The sequence below is a fragment of the Artemia franciscana genome, chromosome 9 (assembly GCF_032884065.1).
Source record: "Artemia franciscana chromosome 9, ASM3288406v1, whole genome shotgun sequence".
Lineage (NCBI taxonomy): Eukaryota > Metazoa > Arthropoda > Branchiopoda > Anostraca > Artemiidae > Artemia > Artemia franciscana.
The window spans coordinates 28204429-28222076 of record NC_088871.1 but is presented as its reverse complement, the minus strand read 5'-3'; the positions used below and the strand labels follow the sequence as shown (position 1 = coordinate 28222076).

Sequence of the window (17648 nt, the reverse complement as noted above, 5' to 3'; positions counted from 1 at the left end):
TCTGGTTTTCTATAAGGCTGATACTAGGCTGACCCCCCATTCTGTGTGCACCGTTGAATATAAACGAATCTTACTCCATCCTTTTATTAAAAGAAGCTTTTGCATTCTATTTTGTAGCAATTGTTAATGTTTTAAATAAATAGATTTTAGGTGATTTGCAAAATTGCAACATTGTGCTGTCTTTAAATAAAATTAATGGTACGTATTTTAATATAAATAACATCCAATGTCTATACGGATGTTTTTTTTTTTTTTTTTAATAAAACCTTTGAAGCATGGTATCAACAAAAAGAGTTTCGCTGAAGATACGATTTGCAATTATTTCATTATTTTATCCGAATAAAATTCTTATCCCTATCTATCATCAAAACAAATTTTCATTCTACTGCAGGAAATAAAAATTACTCTGTATATCAAACAAAACTCATCCTATTTAAATATAAATAACTATTTAATATAAATAGCATCCAATAGAATAACATCCAATAATAAAATAATACTATTTTAATATAAATAACATCCAATGTCTATACGGATGTTTTTTTTTGTTTTTTTGTTTTTTAATAAAACCTTTGAAGTATGGTATCAACAAAAAGAGTTTCGCTGAAGATACGATTTGCAATTATTTCATTATTTTATCCGAATAAAATTCTTATCCCTATCTATCATCAAAATAAATTTTCATTCTACTGCAGGAAAAAAAAAATATTCTGTATATCAAATAAGAGGCAGCGTTGGTGCCGTATGGTAAGGGAGGGGATGGAAGGGTTACGAAACTGTTTATACAACCAATTATACAGTATAATCATAAGGAAACCCAATCACAAGGTTGCACGCATATTATCGTGGGATACTTCTTATTATTGGTTGAATAAATCTGATTGATTGATTGATTGGACAGCTTTGGGTGGGGTAGGAATTAGTAAAACAGCAGAGCCAAGGGACAAATAACTATGTAGTGAGCTCCACAAAAGTAACTTGAATTTTTTTTTTAATGATTTGACTGACATTGGTAACTTCTGCGTTGGCTTGCCAGGGAGGCGATGAAAAACCTGAAGTGTTTAGATCCGCTTTAAATTTGGTGCGCGGGTAGGTAGACCAAGGAGAGTTATCCCAAGAAATATTAGGTCGCGCTGCTTTATATTTTAGGCACTAGTATGCTTCAAAGTTTTATGTTTTCAGGCCTACCTGAATTTTGAAACTTGGAGAGCTACTAGCGTTTCAGCCGGAAATCTAAAATTTCTTGGGGGTCGTTTTCTTTTGTCCTTAGCTATGGACCAGCCCAATTCCAGGTGGCTTCATGTACTTTCGTGCGGAATGCAGGTGGGGATCGAAAGTGGAGTACTCCTCAAAAAATCTGTTCCTTTTAACCCTTTGGTTCATGGCTATTTGTCATACGTTGTCAGTTTCTTCAAGCCTTGTTCCCTCGGCCCAAACTTTGTCCCATAAGATTTAAGTAGACCTAATCCCATTTATGTGAAGCTCAGAGAAAGAGAGAATGTATCATACCTATGCCTCACTGCCACAAGTTACTTGCCCTATAAAGTTTCAACATAATCCAAGAATAAAAAAACAATCCTAGCTTTATCCTGCAAAACTAGCTGCAGAAGTGCTGGTGAAGGGTTTACGGTCCCATTTTAGTCCTCCAATTATAAAGCTAAGAATCCCTTGCACGATTCACAAAAAAGACACCACATCCCGACCTTTCTGCTAAAAACTTGGCGGCGTGGCTATGAGGCCACGGGCACAATTGACGCCCCCAATCCTAAATTTTGAAAATCATTGGATGTTATCCATTTAAGGAAGACATAACATGTCAAACTTTCTGCAGAAAAGTTTGCAGTCAGAGAAGTAGAGGAGCGAAGCACTGCTTGGGTTCAGCTCGCTTTGCATCAGTTAAGGACTTAGCTCATTTTTGGACTGAACAAGCCCTCCACTGGTTTTTGCACCAAGTTAGAAAAAAAGACAGATAGAAGAAGATGATTTCAGCCCTTCCAGACAAGACTTTCGAGTTTTTAGCCCCTCCACGGGAAACAATTTGCAGGTGTGACTGTGTTCCTCTGTAATTTATTTAACACTTGACTAAAGCTTCATTAGATATGACTTACTCCATTACGTGACTGAGTGTCTAGCCCACTTAGCCCTAAACTAGTAAAACTGGTGCTTGCTTGAAATATTTTTTATTGCCCACTATTTATCTTTCAGGTATTCAATGTTTTTGAAGCTTCCTTTTCGCCAACGCCCATAAAAATTGATAGATAGTTCTTCACTGTCTAGGAACAATAGGGAAAATGCATTTTCCAAAATTTCCTTTTTGTACAAAGGAATCCTGGAGAAAATGACAGGATAATCAAAAGAAAATCCAGAATAAGGAATTTTAAAGGAGCCTGTCTTATTAGCTAATACACAAGTACCTTAAATTTGGAAAACTGTCTTGAAACTATTTGAAGAAAGGCAGATTTTATATGTAAGTAGTAGTGTGGTATTAATGAACAAGAGTCAAAATTTGTATTCAAATCAGTAGAAAAGATGAAAGTTCTATTTTTAATACAACTAAGAAAGAGTTTGCTGTACCACATAATAAGTATACACTATAACATAGTAAATATTACAAATTATGATTCAACCGATATTTTTTTAAATATTAAAATTTTATGACATAAATAGGGACCATAAGGGTCTCCCGAACAGTTTGACACAATAAAAATGACAGCTTGGCATACTATATCAAAACTAAGAACTGAATGAATCATCCTAGGCTTTTTATATCCAAAGTTTGACTGAACACTCTTGGAAAAAAACAGAGGTAAAAACACCCAGCATCTGTATCAACCAACCTTGCTTAACTTGACCCTAAACTTGGCTTGAATGAGTTCATCACTTGAGACCATCCAAAAACAGGCACTCAAGCAAAACTCGTATGCTCGGCTCCCAACCAGGCACTCCTCCAAGGCGAAGACATAGGAGAGTCGCTCTACTGTTAAAGCCTACTATATTATACCATTCACAAAATTCTGCACACATAATATACACTTTTTTTTAGAACAGCATATCTAACACTCTAATGCGAGAATTTGTTATTGCATGATGAACAATTATTTCCGCAGAGAAATCTATTTCTATTGTATAAAATTGATGCTTGGATTATTAGGCCTATTTCGAAATAATATTTTGCACATGATTTTCATAATCTTCCCAAGTAGTTAACTGTCATACTGGTAAGCTTACATTTGGACCTTCCAAATAAGCTTACAGTTGGACCTTCCAAATAAGGGTAGCCACCCAAGGGCTCCACAGGAATTTTTCCAAGAAGGCCGGCCTGCGTCATTTTTGCCTGGGGAAAGGGCTGGAGGTCTGAACAAAAGGGTTTTCTGACAGAAAAGTGTCAGATTTGTTCCAAAGTTACAGCAATTTGTACTTTTGCATGTGTTTGGTCTTCTGAACCCCACCCCCTTAATCCATCTTTTGTGGCTGACCATGGTAGCCCCTCTCATTTATTGAGGAAATAGAAATCCAACTTGGACAAAAAGTTACAAAGAAATATAAATTAGGTTTGAAGAACTATTTTTTCAATTACAAGTAAACAGCTATGCTAAAATTTACAATGAACAAAATAGGCCTGGACAGATGTGATGTCCTTCTTAATCCCTCTCATTTCATCAGAAAGCAATAATGCATGTTTTATCGATTAAAAAAAAGTATTTCTTGTTAAAAAAAATTATTAAAAAAAAAAAATCGAAAAAAGTGTAACGTTATGAAAGTACCTCTTCTGCAAAGGAAATTTTTATTCGTCTTAACACTTTATGCATGTAACCAGCTTCTGTTCCATTTTCACCGCAATGAAATTAACAGAAATGATGAATAAAATGAATTTGAGGCGTCATTCACAAGCACGGTTGCCACTTTACTTTTTGAAGCTCACTAACTTATCGGAAAAAAGGACTACAAGACGGAAAAACTTTCTTTAGAAATTCGTCACACGTTTTGTACTTAGCTGGCATAGAAACACTAAATAAACGTACAAAATCAAAAATTTTACACATAAGTTACCTAATTCTTTCAAAATTTAGTAACTTTAAAGGAAAATAATTAGAAATACTTCTTTCTCTAGATGTACTCATAACCCACTTAGTAAAACAAAAACTGCAAATGGTTGTCATTGGCAACCCTGTTCGTCAGAGCAATCATTAGTCCGTGGATTGTTAAAAAATCAGTCAATAATTGAACTAGTCCTGTCGGGCCCGAGCGCTGATTGACGCACAAGGAAAGAGCAAAACCAAAAAAGAATAGAGGGAGATAAAATATTACTTTTAGCCCGGAATCTCACTAAATTTCGAAATCATGGTCGTAACGGCAAGGTTTTAACAAAAAATGTCAAAATCACTATCGTCATTCTTTTTTAGGCCATACATAGCTAGTAGGCTAAGCAATTGAAATTACAATAATGAATTGAAATTCTCATGGAATTTAGTGTGACCCCGCACTAACGGCGAAACCTGACCAAACCATCCGGCCTCCATTAAAATAGATGTAAGAAAAGAAAAAGAAGTGAAGGTGAATGGTGCAGGCAATATTACATTCAATCGTAAAATATTGCAGTGTTGTAGAATTTTCGGCAACTCTCAGGGATATAAATTTCGGATTTGTGTTTTCTGCGTTTTGAACTTTCGGATAAGCGTGATAATTACGAGCTCAAACATGGAAAGTTCCAATTTCGGTTGGAAAATGATTTAACCTACAAAGTACCAGCCTAATAAGTAAAAAATCCAAAACCATCCCGCTTTTGTACATAATTTGTTTTTATTTAATACTTGTGTCTGTATTCGTGTTTCTTGTATGGCACAATGTTTGACATATTTTTACCATGCGCCACCTGCTGTGTGATTTCGGAAAGACGGCGACCCATAGATTTTTCCTAGCCATGACTATTGCCAGCTTTCCCCAACATAGTATGACTTGTGAGATCTGTTATTTAACAGTTTCTTATATAGCACTAATAAAGTCTCTTTATCAAATACATACAGAGAACTCTATTTTGGTAAAAGGAGCGGGGAAGGGGTGAATATTATCTTCGAAAACCTTGCAAATCATAAATGAAACCCAATTCATTAACGCTAGTTTATTGAAAATATTGAATATAACAATGAAAGCGTGATCAGTCTTTAAATAAAATTTTTGGTTACAATATGCTGTTGTTCGTTTTCTACTAGTAATAGTAAACATCTTTGCTTTACGTCTTTAATATGAAGTTCATCCTTTACTTGGAATTAATAAAAAAAAACTTTGCGAAAAAGAAGTTTTCTGGAGAAAAGTAAAGGCCATATTAAACTAAGATCAGAAGAAATAGAAACCTATAGAAAACGAAAAGTAATTAAATAAACAATCATTTTCAATGCTGCAATAACTGGAAAAGAAAATTTGTAACATAATTTGTTTTCAGTGAAGTACCAACGACGTAGTAGGCTTAAGACTTTTACAGTTAGGGAAGGGACAGTATACAAAATCTTGTTTGTACTGAAGCTCTATTTGTCATGAACAGCTTTGAAAGAACTAATAAAATTAAACTAAATATTGATGTATAATTATATTAATTGCTGAAAGATCATCAGTTCAGTTCAAAATATAACTTTACTGTAATTTTTATGTTTAAATCAAATGTTGTAATAAGTACAAAAGAAAATATTTGTGAAATAATTCGTTTTCAGTAAAGCGCCAATGACGCAGTACCTTTTAGACTTTTACAATCAAAGAAGGAGGCAAAACCCAAACTCTTCTTTGTAGAGATTTTTGTTCGTTTCAAGCTGGATTTGCATATTCAATTTAAGTTTCACTTGTTTTATTATTTATTTACTCATTTATATTAGCAACTATTGTTTGTTTGTTTGCTATGATTGTTTCTCACCTGCTCAAAATTTTGTTTCACCCAGGCCGGATTTAAAGCTTTGGCGCCTCCAGGCCAAAGCGTTTTTAAAAGACTTTTGGGGAAAGCCCCGAAACTTCGGGAATACTGAAAGCCGCAAACTAAACAAAGTATCGAAGTAACAATGCGCAGCTTGAACAACTTACAGCCCCTGCACCGTAAATCGAAGTTACACAGGAAATCACTAAATCCAAGCATCAAATTGAACAAAATATCAAAGTAACATTAAGTAAGTTCTGTAGCTCAGAACCATTTCCCCGAGGCTGGTGGAGGGGGTCAACCCTGGACACATCGTTATTGGCCTTTGAATTATTTTGAACAAAATAGCTATCTCCAAAATTTATCCGGATGCCCATTGGGAAAGGGGAACGTGGGTTAGTTGGCCATTGATCACTTTTGACTCTTAAAAAGAGCTAGAAGCTTGAAGTTCCAATAAAATGAGACCACCCCCCCAAAGTTAATACGACCACCCCTTCAACAGAACCTTGTATTCTAATAATGGGCAGCTTAAAAGAGTTACAGTCCTTGTCTCTTGGGCTAGGGAAGATTTCTCAACTCCTGAGTTATAGTAATTGGAATTTTGGACTATTTTGAACAAAATGGCTATTTCAAAATTTTGATAAGATGCATTTGGAGGAAAAAGGCACAAGGGGGGAAGGCTTGTTACTTTTGATCACTTTCGATTCTTAGGATCTCAAAACTTACATGAGTTACAATTCTTGTCCCGGGTACTATGGAGGAATTCTCAACCCCTAATTTATTTAATTTAATAATTTAATCTAATAATTTAGTAATTTGAATTTTGGACTATTTTGAACACAATGGCTATCTCAAAATTTGCATTGGATGTATTTGGGGGGAAAGGCGTAGGGGCGGGTAGATACCCTTCGATCACTTTTGATGACTCATGAAAAAGGTAGCTAGAACTTTAAATTTCCAATCAAACAAGCAATCTCTGAAGTTTATAAGACCACCCCTTTCATAAAACCTTATATGTTCTTAGAGCATAGCTTGCAACACTTGTCCCTGGGCTGTGGGGGGATGTAACGACCTCGGAGTATTTGTTATTTGATCTTTAAACTATTTTGAACTCTCGAATTTTGATTGGATGCATTTGGGGAAAAATGGCATTGGGAGGGGGGCTAGTTGCTCTCTGATCATTTTTTACTCTTGACTCTTATACGACCACCTCTTCCATAAAAACTTTATATGCCTCCGCGGATTGAGTTAAAACCTTTCCCCTGGCCGTGGGGGGGGGGGTGTTGGTAACGAAGTTCTTGTTATCTTATCGTTTGATTATTTCAAACGAACTGTCTATCTCAAAATTTTTATTTGATGCATTTGGGAAATAGAGTGTTCGTTTCAGGGAGGTGGGAATATATATCCTCCATTAACTTTTGACTCATAAAAAGGTAGCTAGAACTTTGAATTTTTAATCAAATAAGCCGCCTTCGAAGTTTATACGACCACCCCTTACATAAAAACCTTATACCCCTCCGGGCCATAGCTTAAAACACTTGCCCCCAGGCTCTGAGGGGTTGTATTGATACCGAAGTTTTTCTTATCTGACCTTTGAACTTTTTTTTTTACAAAAGGGCCATCTAAAAATTTTATCAGATGGGTTGGGGGAAAGAGGCGTGGGGGGCTAGTTGCCTTCGGATCTCTTTTGACTCTTAAAAAGTAACCTAGAGCTTTCAATTTCCAATCAAATGAGCCCTCTCTGAAGTTTATACGAGCATCATTTCCATAAGAGCCATATATGCCCACAAAGCATAACTTATAAGACCTGACACCGAGCCCTGGGGGGTTGCGTCGACACAGAAACTTTTTTGTCTGACCTTTCAACTATTTTAACAAAATGGCTATCTCAAAATTTTTATCAGATTGGCTTGGGAAAAAGGGTATTTGGCCCTCGGATCTCCTTTGACTCTCAAAAGTGAGCTACAACTTCCGATTTCCGATCAAACAAGCCCTCTCTGAAGTCTATACGAGCATCCCTTTCATAAGTACCATAAATGCTACCACGGTATAACTTACAACGCCTTCCCCTGACCCTGAGGGGTTGTGTCGACACTGGAGTTTTGTTATTCGATCTTTGAACTATTTTTAACAAAATGGTCATCTCAAAGTTTTTATCGGATGCATCTGGGAAAAAAGGTGAGGGGGAGGGCTAGTTGCCCTCCGATCACTTTTGACTCTTAAAAAGGGCACTAGAACATCCGATTTACAATTGATTGAGCCCCCTCCAAAGTTTATACAACGATCCCTTCCATATGAAGTGCCTCTGGGAAAAAATAATAAATAATAAAACATTGGAGCCGTATGGCCTTTACTATAGGCAACGTTATAGCGTTGCCTTTGACAAATTTTTGGTTTATGCTAGAACTTCATTATTTATTTGAAGTAATTTTTACTAGCCAATCTTATAAGCCAACTTTGATTTTATTTCTATTGGATATTAGCGATCGGCAATTTTAGCCGTTAACACACGGCTTGCTGTGGATAACCCCCTATAGTTAAACCCTGCTCATCAAAGAGAATTTGCAATGATTATCCTTGCTCCCTATTGGCCAGTAAGATAACACTGCCTAACGGGAAACACTGACAAAACAAAGTGAATACCGAGCGATTTCCGTTTTTATGGCACTTGGTATTAACCAAGTGACATATAGCAGTCGCCAATTCTGTCGGTCTGTCGGTCTGTCGGTCTGTCTGTCGGTCTGTCGGTCTGTCGGTCCCGGTTTTGCTACTTTAGGCACTTCCAGGTAAGCTAGGACGATGAAATTTGGCAAGCGTATCAGGGACCGGACCAGATTAAATTAGAAATAGTCGTTTTTCCGATTTGACCATCTGGGGGGGAGTGGGGGCCCGGTTAATTCGCAAAAAATAGAAAAAATGAAGTATTTTTAACTTATCAGCGGGTACTTGGATCTTAATGAAATTTGATGTTTGGAATGATATTGTGTCTTAGAGCTCTTATTTTAAATCCCGACCGGATCTGACGACATTGGGGGGAGTTGGAGGGGGGAAACCTAAAGTCCCGGTTTTGCTACTTTAGGCACTTCCAGGTAAGCTAGGACGATGAAATTTGGCAAGCGTATCAGGGACCGGACCAAATTAAATTAGAAATAGTCGTTTTCCCGATTTGACCATCTGGGGGGGGGAGTAGGGGCCGGTTAATTCGGAAAAATAGAAAAAATGAAGTATTTTTAACTTATGAGCGGGTGATTGGATCTTAATGAAATTTGATGTTTGGAATGATATTGTGTCTCAGAGCTCTTATTTTAAATCCCGACTGGGTCTGATGACATTGGGGGGAGTTGGAGGGGGGAAACCTAAAATCTTGGAAAACACTTAGAGTAGAGGGATCGGGATGAAACTTGATGGGAAAAATAAGCGCAAGTCCCAGATACATGATTGACATAATCGGAACTTATTTGGTCTCTTTGGGGTAGTTGGGGGGGGGGGAGTAAGTCTTAAAAATTAGAAAAATGAGGTATTTTCAACTTACGAACGGGTGATCGGATCTCAATGAAATTTGATGTTTAGAAGGATATCGTGTCTTAGAGCTCTTATTTTAAATCCCGACCGGATCTGGTGATGGGGGCGGGGATTTGGGAGGGGGAAACCTAAAACTTGGAAAACACTTAGAGTGGAGGGATCGGGATGAAACATGGTGGGAAAAATAAACACAAGTCCTAGATAGATGATTGACATAAACGGAACGGATCCGCTCTCTTTTGGGTAGTTGGGGGGGGGGGGTTAATTCTGAAAAATTAGAAAAAATGAGGTATTTTTAACTTACGAACGGGTGATTGGATCTCCATGAAATTTGATTTTTAGAAGGATATCGTGGCTCAAAGCTCTTATTTTAAATCCTGACCGGATCTGGTGACATTGGGGGAAGTTTGGGGTGGGGAGACCTAAAATGATGGGAAACGCTTAGATTGGAGGGATTGGGATGAAACTTGGTTGGAAAAATAAGCAAAAGTCTTGCATACGTAATTTACATAATTGAAACGGATCCGCTCAATTGCGGGGGGGGGGGGGTAATTCTGAAAAATAAGATAAATAACGTATTTTTAACTTACGAAGGAGTGATCGGATCTTCATGAAACTTCATATTTAGAAGGACCTCGTAACTCCGATATCTTATTTTAAAACTCAACCGGATCAAACGTAATTGGGGGGGGGGGCAGTTGGGGGGACCGGAAATCTTAGAAAATACTTAAAGCGGTGAGATCAGGATGAAACTGGATGGGAAGAATAGAAACCTGTCTAAGATACGTGACTGACATAACTGGACCGGATCTGCTCTCTTTGGTGGAATTGGGAGGGGGGAGGTAATTTTGAAAATTGAGGTATTTGTAACTTACGAAAGGGTGACCAGATCTTAATGAAATTTGATATTTAGAAGGATCTTGTGCTATAAAGTTCTAATTTCAAATTCCGACCAGATGCTGTGACATTCGGGGGAGTTGGAAGGGCGGATCCGCTCTCTTTAGGGGAGTGGGGGCGAGGGTTAATTCTGAAAGATTATAAAAATGAGGTATTTTTAACTTACGATTTAAGAAGGAAACATGTTTGAAAAGGAACCATGATAAGAAAACAATTTACAATATGCATAACAATTGTAGCAAACAGATTTTGCATGGAACCCCCTATATTTTACCTCCCCCCCCCCTTAATGTGTAAATATACAGTCGAAATTATATATTTCCCCTCTATTCCCCCAATGCGTCTCTCTTGTTTCATACCTTGTACTTATTAATTGAATTAACTGTTTAAAAGAACAACCGGAAAACAAGTGATGGGTGACAGAATGCATTGGTTTTATATAATTTGGATTATATATTTGCTTTTTAGGGGAAGGGGGGTTGGCGGTAAAGTATAGGGGGGATCCATGCAAAAGGTGTTTGCTACAGCTATTGTGCGTATTATGAAATGTTTTCTTTGCATGTTTCCTTCTCTAGGCTTATACCCCTAAGCTGTAACTATTGCTGACGAAATTGGAATTCCCTAAGAAGCAAAGTCCTGCGGATGTAACTGTTCCAGTCATCTATGCAGTCAGCACAGTAAAGCGAAAATATTTTTACACTGTGACAGTCATCAATGATGATTTCACATTGTTTTCCCAGATTCGACCATCTGGGGGGCAAAAGGGAGAGGAAAAATTAGAAAAATTTAGGTATTTATAACTTACGAGTGGGTGATCGGATCTTAATGAATTTTGATATTTAGAAGGACTTTGTGACTCAGAGCTCTTATTTTAAATCTTGACCGGCATTAAGCCTCTTATTTTCCTTTTTAAATCAATCTATTGATTTATAGAATTTTGCTAGAGCTCATACCATATGATCTCTTGGCTCTTAGCTCTTCTTGCCTCGTCACAAGTGCCATATGAGCTCTTAGCTCTTGTTTTTTCTTCTTTTTTCTTGTCTTTTTTTCCTTTTATTGTGAATTGGTTCGTGTTGGTGCAACGAGTCTCTACTACAAATTTTACGACTTATAGCAAGAAAACTGTTGAAAATTGGAAATGATCTTTTACTCTTATGCTAAAAAAATTAGAGTGAAAGGATTCCAGAACCAAAATGTTCTCCAAAATACTAGGTGAATCGACAGAAAACACCTGTTTTCATCGCACAAGCATTATGTTTTATTCAACAAGCCAAAACAACTTGATTCAATTTTTTCTACAATATCAAAGGAAAATGTAGAATCATTTATTATCACAAAAAAAATTCACAAGAGAAGTATAAAAAAAAATACTGTTTCTTTTTAAATTAAATAAAAAACAAGTTTTTCAACTGAAAGTAAGGAGCGTCATTAAAACTTTAAACGAACGGAAATTATTGCTTATATGAAAGGGGTTGTCCCATCCTCGACGCCTCACTCTTTAAGGTAAAGTTTTACTCTTTCTCACAACTCTACTTTTTAAAACAATAAAAACCTTTAGCGTAAAGAGCGAGGAGTCGAAGAGGGGACAACCACTTTCATATATGGAATAATTTCTGTTTGTTTTAAGTTTTGCTGACGCTCCTTAATTTCAGTTGAAAAAACTTGTTTTTTTAATTTAATTCCTGAACGTTTTTCAATTAATGCATGTTTTGATTTTGGCTCACCGTATATGAATAATTAAAAAGAAATTCGCACTTTTTTTTAGGGGGATGGGGCTAAATGACTTTCTCATAGTTTTGACCGGATTATTTTGATAAAAAAGGGGTGGGGGAGGAGGCCTAGTTGCCCTCCGATTTGTGGCTGTTTAAAAAGGCAACTAGAACTTGTAATTTTTTTTACGAACGTTTTTATTAGTAATAAATATATATAACTTAAGAATTAACTTACGAAACAAACTTCTATATTTGTAGATTTTTATTACATATATGAGGAGGTTCTCCCCCTCGTTAATACCTCACTATTTACACTATAGCTTGAATTTTGTCCCAATAATGCTAGAAAATTCTGCGCCTCCTTTGTAGAAATTCTCTTCCCTCATGATAAATTCTTCCATGGAAAGATCCTCCCACGTAACCCCCTCCAACCGACAACCCCTCTCCCCACTACGAAAAAGTCCCCTTGAAAACGTCTGTGCACTTCCCTATAACAATTACTATATGTAAACAATGGTCAAAGTTTGTAACTTGCAGCCCCTGCCCCGGGGACTGTGGGGGATTAAGTCGTCCCCAAAGACATAGTTATTAGTATTTTGAATATGTTGAACAAAATGGATATCTAAAATTTTGATCTGGTGAATTTGGGAAAATGAGCGTGGGAGGGGGCGGAGGTGCCCTCCAATTTTTACTCACTTAAAAATGGCACTAGAATTTTTAATTCTCATTAGAATGAGCCGTCTCACGACATTCTAGGAACACTGAGTCGATACGATCACCCCTGAAAAAAAAAAAAAAAAAAAAAAAAAACGCATCCGTGATCTGTCTTCTGGCAAAAAAAAAAATACAAAACTCCATTTTGTAGATAGGAGCTTGAAACTTCTACAGCAGGGTTATCTGATACGCTAAATCTGATGGTGTGATTTTGCTAAGATTCTATGATTTTTAGGGGGTGTTTCCCCCTATTTTCTAAAAAAAGGCACATTTTCTCAGAGTCGTAACTTTTGATGGGTAAGACTACACTTGATGAAACTTATATATTTAAAATCAGCATTAAAATGCAATTCTTTTGATCTCGCTATTGGTATCAAAATTCCGTTTTTTAGAGTTTCGGTTACTATTGAGCCGGTTCGCCCCTTACTAAAGTTCGTTACCACGCACTGTCTGACAGACTGTCAGTACCTTGGCGTTTTTCTGTTTGTTTTTGAAGAGCAGTAACTAGATTGAAATCAGCTAAGCAACTCCACAATCAACATGCACAGCACATTTACTATTATTAATAGTTTTTTTTTCGTTACTGTTAATATTAAAACATCGAAATTTTGGACTTGGACATCGTAAGAGTTAGCTGAAGTACAAAAAAATATAAAAACCTGACAAAATATATATAAATATAAAAATTAAATATAAAAATTAATTTGTCATTACCCTGTTTACAATAAGGCAAAGGGGATTTACGGCCAGGTTTTTCTGTTTAAATATGAAGTAAATTAACGGATAAGAATAAAAGACAAAAAGAAAGAAAAAACATCATCGCGTAGCCTACAGAAAACAGGCGTACCATAGGTAAGTACGCAAGAAGTTTTTTAGATGAAGAATTGGAACAATATGATGCAATGGTATGAACCTTTACAAAATTATATGAACAACTGTAAGTTTCAAATGTATGAGTGGGAGTGGGGGAGGTGTGCGCCAGAAGCCCCCCCCCCCACCTACATACATACATTAAAATCTGAACGTGGTAAAACTTGGCGAGTAGTATTAGCCAGTTGCAGCGACTAGTTTTTTTTTTTTTTTTTTTTTTTTTTTTTTTTTTTTTTTTTTTTTTTTTTTTTTTTTTTTTTTTTTTTTAAATTTACCTATTGCTACTACAGGTTGAGGTTCCCTCTTTACTAGGTTCAAAATCTCTTGTGTTTGCTGTTTGTACACGGGTATATCCATCCTGAATTTTACCCGACTGAGAGTAAAGCCATCTTTATCTCAAAGTAGAAAACACGCTCTTAGGTTGGTTACTAGTACTAGTATTAGGCATAGCCTTTATAAAATCCCCGTAAAACAGACCTTTGAGAATTAATAGCAAAATTATACTCCAGTATAGCTTAATGGAAAAAGTTAATAATTGAGCATGAGATTTCTAGCTAGCAGACTAAGATTCTCCAAAACGATAATAGCTATTGTTGTATAATGCCTGTCATGAACCGGCTTACTATTAAGAAAACATTTTCTTTTCAACTTTCTTTGAAAAAATTCCAGATATTAATCTATTGGTTGAAGACTCATAGAGCCAGTTCGACTCTTATTTCTATTTTACTAATAGCTATTTCATAAACCAGCTTACAATTCACACAATAAATTTTATTTCTACTTCCATTAAAAAGGTTTTCTGATTTCAATCTTCCGAGTAAAGACTCCGAAAACAGATCATTTCTTTCTTTCTTTTTTATGGCAAACCTCTAATGAGTTAGTTAATTTAGAGGTGGAAAAAATCAGTTTAGGTTTTAGTTTGGCAACGGCTTTATCTCCTATAATAATCATAATAAATCGGCGATAATACGCTCAAGGGGTGTATCAGACGTTTTCTGACTTCTAAGATAACTACCAAGCCGTTAGCTAATTTGAGTTCAAAGCAAGGATTAACAGGGTACCACAGATCATGAGGATTAAAGGATGATTGCATATATATTGCTCTGCTGATCCTCCCTTTGAGAACGACTTTGCAAACAGTTTTGAGAATTATCGCAGGAGTATGAAAGTGTTAGGTACAACTTTTTGGCACAAAAGCACATGAATGACTTAAAAACTTGCCAGCAAGACGAAGAGCAGACATCCTCTGAAACTCTGGCTCTTGAAGCCACTTCCACATTCTGCGAAAAGTTTCCCGGCCAGACTTAAGTTTTGACCACGGTTTAGGGTTTCTTAATAAGTCCGACAAAGTACCCTGAGACCGGCATAAGACTCGTTGAGCGAAAATGGCTTGTGGAATGCTGTACCGCTTGAGTTCTGCGCTTATTCTTTGAGCCAGATCTTTCGTGTTGATTTCCTCACCGTCTCCTAAAAGATGATACAAATAATGATACGTATTGGCTTGTAAAAAGCAGTAAAGACAAAACCAAAGAACATATGATATCATGGAAAACATGTACAAAGAAGTACTGTATCTTTCATATTTTATGCATGTATATATATATATATATATATATATATATATATATATATATATATATATATATATATATATATATATATATATATATATATATATATATTCTTAAAAATCATGTTTGACATAAGCCATAAATATTAAACTAGCATTTTCACAAGGAAATTAAGTGTAGTTGGTTAACTGTTCTTATTTAAGACATGAATTATATTTGCTTGCGAAGACTTAATTCAGGCACATCATAAAAAAGGAAATCAACTTACAAGTGAAATTCAGCTAGGACCGTTTCTTTTCAACAAACAAAACTAAATAATAACAAGAAGTTAATGAAAACATTTTCTGAAGACAGTAACCGAAGCGAATATTTCAGCTATATGACTGATAGCCGTCATAAGCAAACTGCAATGGAAGAACTAAAAGAAGAAAGTCAATCAAGAATCTAACTCGCTAAAAACCTCTTCAATGAAACAACGGTGAACTAAAATAGTAATTTAACTGAGACTTAGCTTAATTACCTAAAAAAAAGTTCAGCTATGACCAACAAAAAAGGCTACTGATTCATGTCATTCAGTTTATTAAAAATCTAAAAACACTTTATTATTGCAAAGAATTTAAAAAGAAAACATAGTTTTTCTTACAAAAGTAAAGAGCAAAGATAAAAATTAAAACGAAAATAATTACTGTTACGAAGATTACCCAAGATTTATTTGCAAAACTAGTTTAAACAAACTAACTCGATATATTTTCCAGTTTTTGTAGAACTCTAAAAACCCACAATTTGCTGAAAACACAAAACCAACCTAAAGAGAACAGGATGTTCTATTAAGAACAGAAAATTCCATGAGTAGCCTTCAGAAAACAAGACTAATTTATAAATCCCAAAATAGTCTTTCACCGTCCATGCTATCAAAACTTTTAGTTTGCAATTATAATTCTCGAAAAACTTTAAGCAACGTCGGTTTTCAGTAAAGTACTAGTTCTCAGTGTATTTAAGCTAGTTTTGTAGATGCATTTTGAGTAACCAGCACAATCTGCTAGAATCTTCTTTTTTAAAGTAATTTTGGCTCATTTCATTTTTTTTTAAAACACAATAGATTAAAAAAAGAAAAACCTTTGTTTAATTTAGGTGGTAAAACTACAAGAGTAATATGGTTTTTTGTTAATATACCAAAAATAATTTATGTTTTACTTTCTAATCTCCTCAGACTTTCCCTCAAGATATCTGTAACTTTGTCAAATAGCTATAAAGTTCAAGAAATGTGTCGTTATTGACATCTTTGAGAATTTTCAAATAAAAAATTAAGTGATTGTCGCAAATAAAACAATGACGAAATTAATTTTTTTATTATGCATCTTTTTAATTTTTTTTTAACTTTTCGCTTACTAAGGGGACTAGGAGAAGAAAAATATAAGACAGGGACTATACACGGTCAGTTAAGGAATTTTGACAATGGAGATTATAATGATACCCTTATTATATTTCCCAGACTTTCCACTCCATATGGTATCATATGGTACTTTCCGATGGAGTTTTTTTTTTTTATAAAAGTTAGGAGAGGCACATATAGAGAGGCGGTAGCTTTTAATGAGTCATTAAACATTCCAATGCGATCTTGTGAGAACCTGCTAGCCGTGGCAGAGCCAAGTTCTCTTTTACCGGGCTTCTTTATTATATTTCACAAAGTAGTGTCGTAAAGTAACTAGGCCAAGTCCTTTACTATAAATGCCATGTTTCACAAAGTTGAAACATGCAAATTAACGGATTTGAAATAATTAACCGTTAACCTCCGTCGATCTTTTTTCCTAAAGAGATAAGGAATTCATATGCATAGAAGTCGTGTGCATATAACTGAACCCTCGTGTAACTAAGCCCTATACAACTGAACCCTTGTAACTGAATACTCGTGCAATTGAACTTCCTAACAGCTGAACCCCTGTTTAACTCAATCTCCTTTCAACTCAACTCCCTGCAACTTAAACCCATTGAATTCAACCCCCATTCAACTCAACCACATTAAAATCAACCCTGTGCAACTCAAAGTACGTACAAGTCAACACCATTTAACTGATCTATCATTCAACTCAGCCCCTGTGAAACCTAACCCTCTTGCAACTCATCCTTATTTAAATGAAACCTTGTTCAACTCAACCCTCATTAAAGTAAACCCCCATTAAACTCAACTCCTGTTTAACTCAACCTCTGTTTGACACAAACCTCCACGCAACTCAATCCCCGTTTAAGTTAACCCTCATCTGACTCAACCCCCCCTTTAAATGTAGCCCTGTTTGGCTCAACTTTACCCAAGACCTAATAATAAGTTAAAAATAGTCATGATTAGAATCTCAAAGCTTGCTTCTCGCTTCGGTCACTGATCTAACTTTATAATTAGCTTGTTTTAAAACGTGTGAATGGAGAGGGTCGTTGAATTTGGGCCTTGGTTCCAAAATTAGAAATAGC

The 17648-nt window shown here is 35.8% G+C and overlaps 1 protein-coding gene across 1 annotated transcript in view; it reads right to left on the bottom strand.

Moving 5' to 3' along the window:
* The window catches only part of LOC136031227 (homeobox protein onecut-like), a 55883-nt gene that overhangs the window by 19867 nt on the left and 18368 nt on the right, over nt 1–17648 (bottom strand). Inside the window, exon 2 of the mRNA XM_065710625.1 lies at nt 14836–15081. Coding sequence (XP_065566697.1) covers nt 14836–15081 — 246 coding nt within the window. The remainder of the gene's footprint in view (nt 1–14835; nt 15082–17648) is intronic.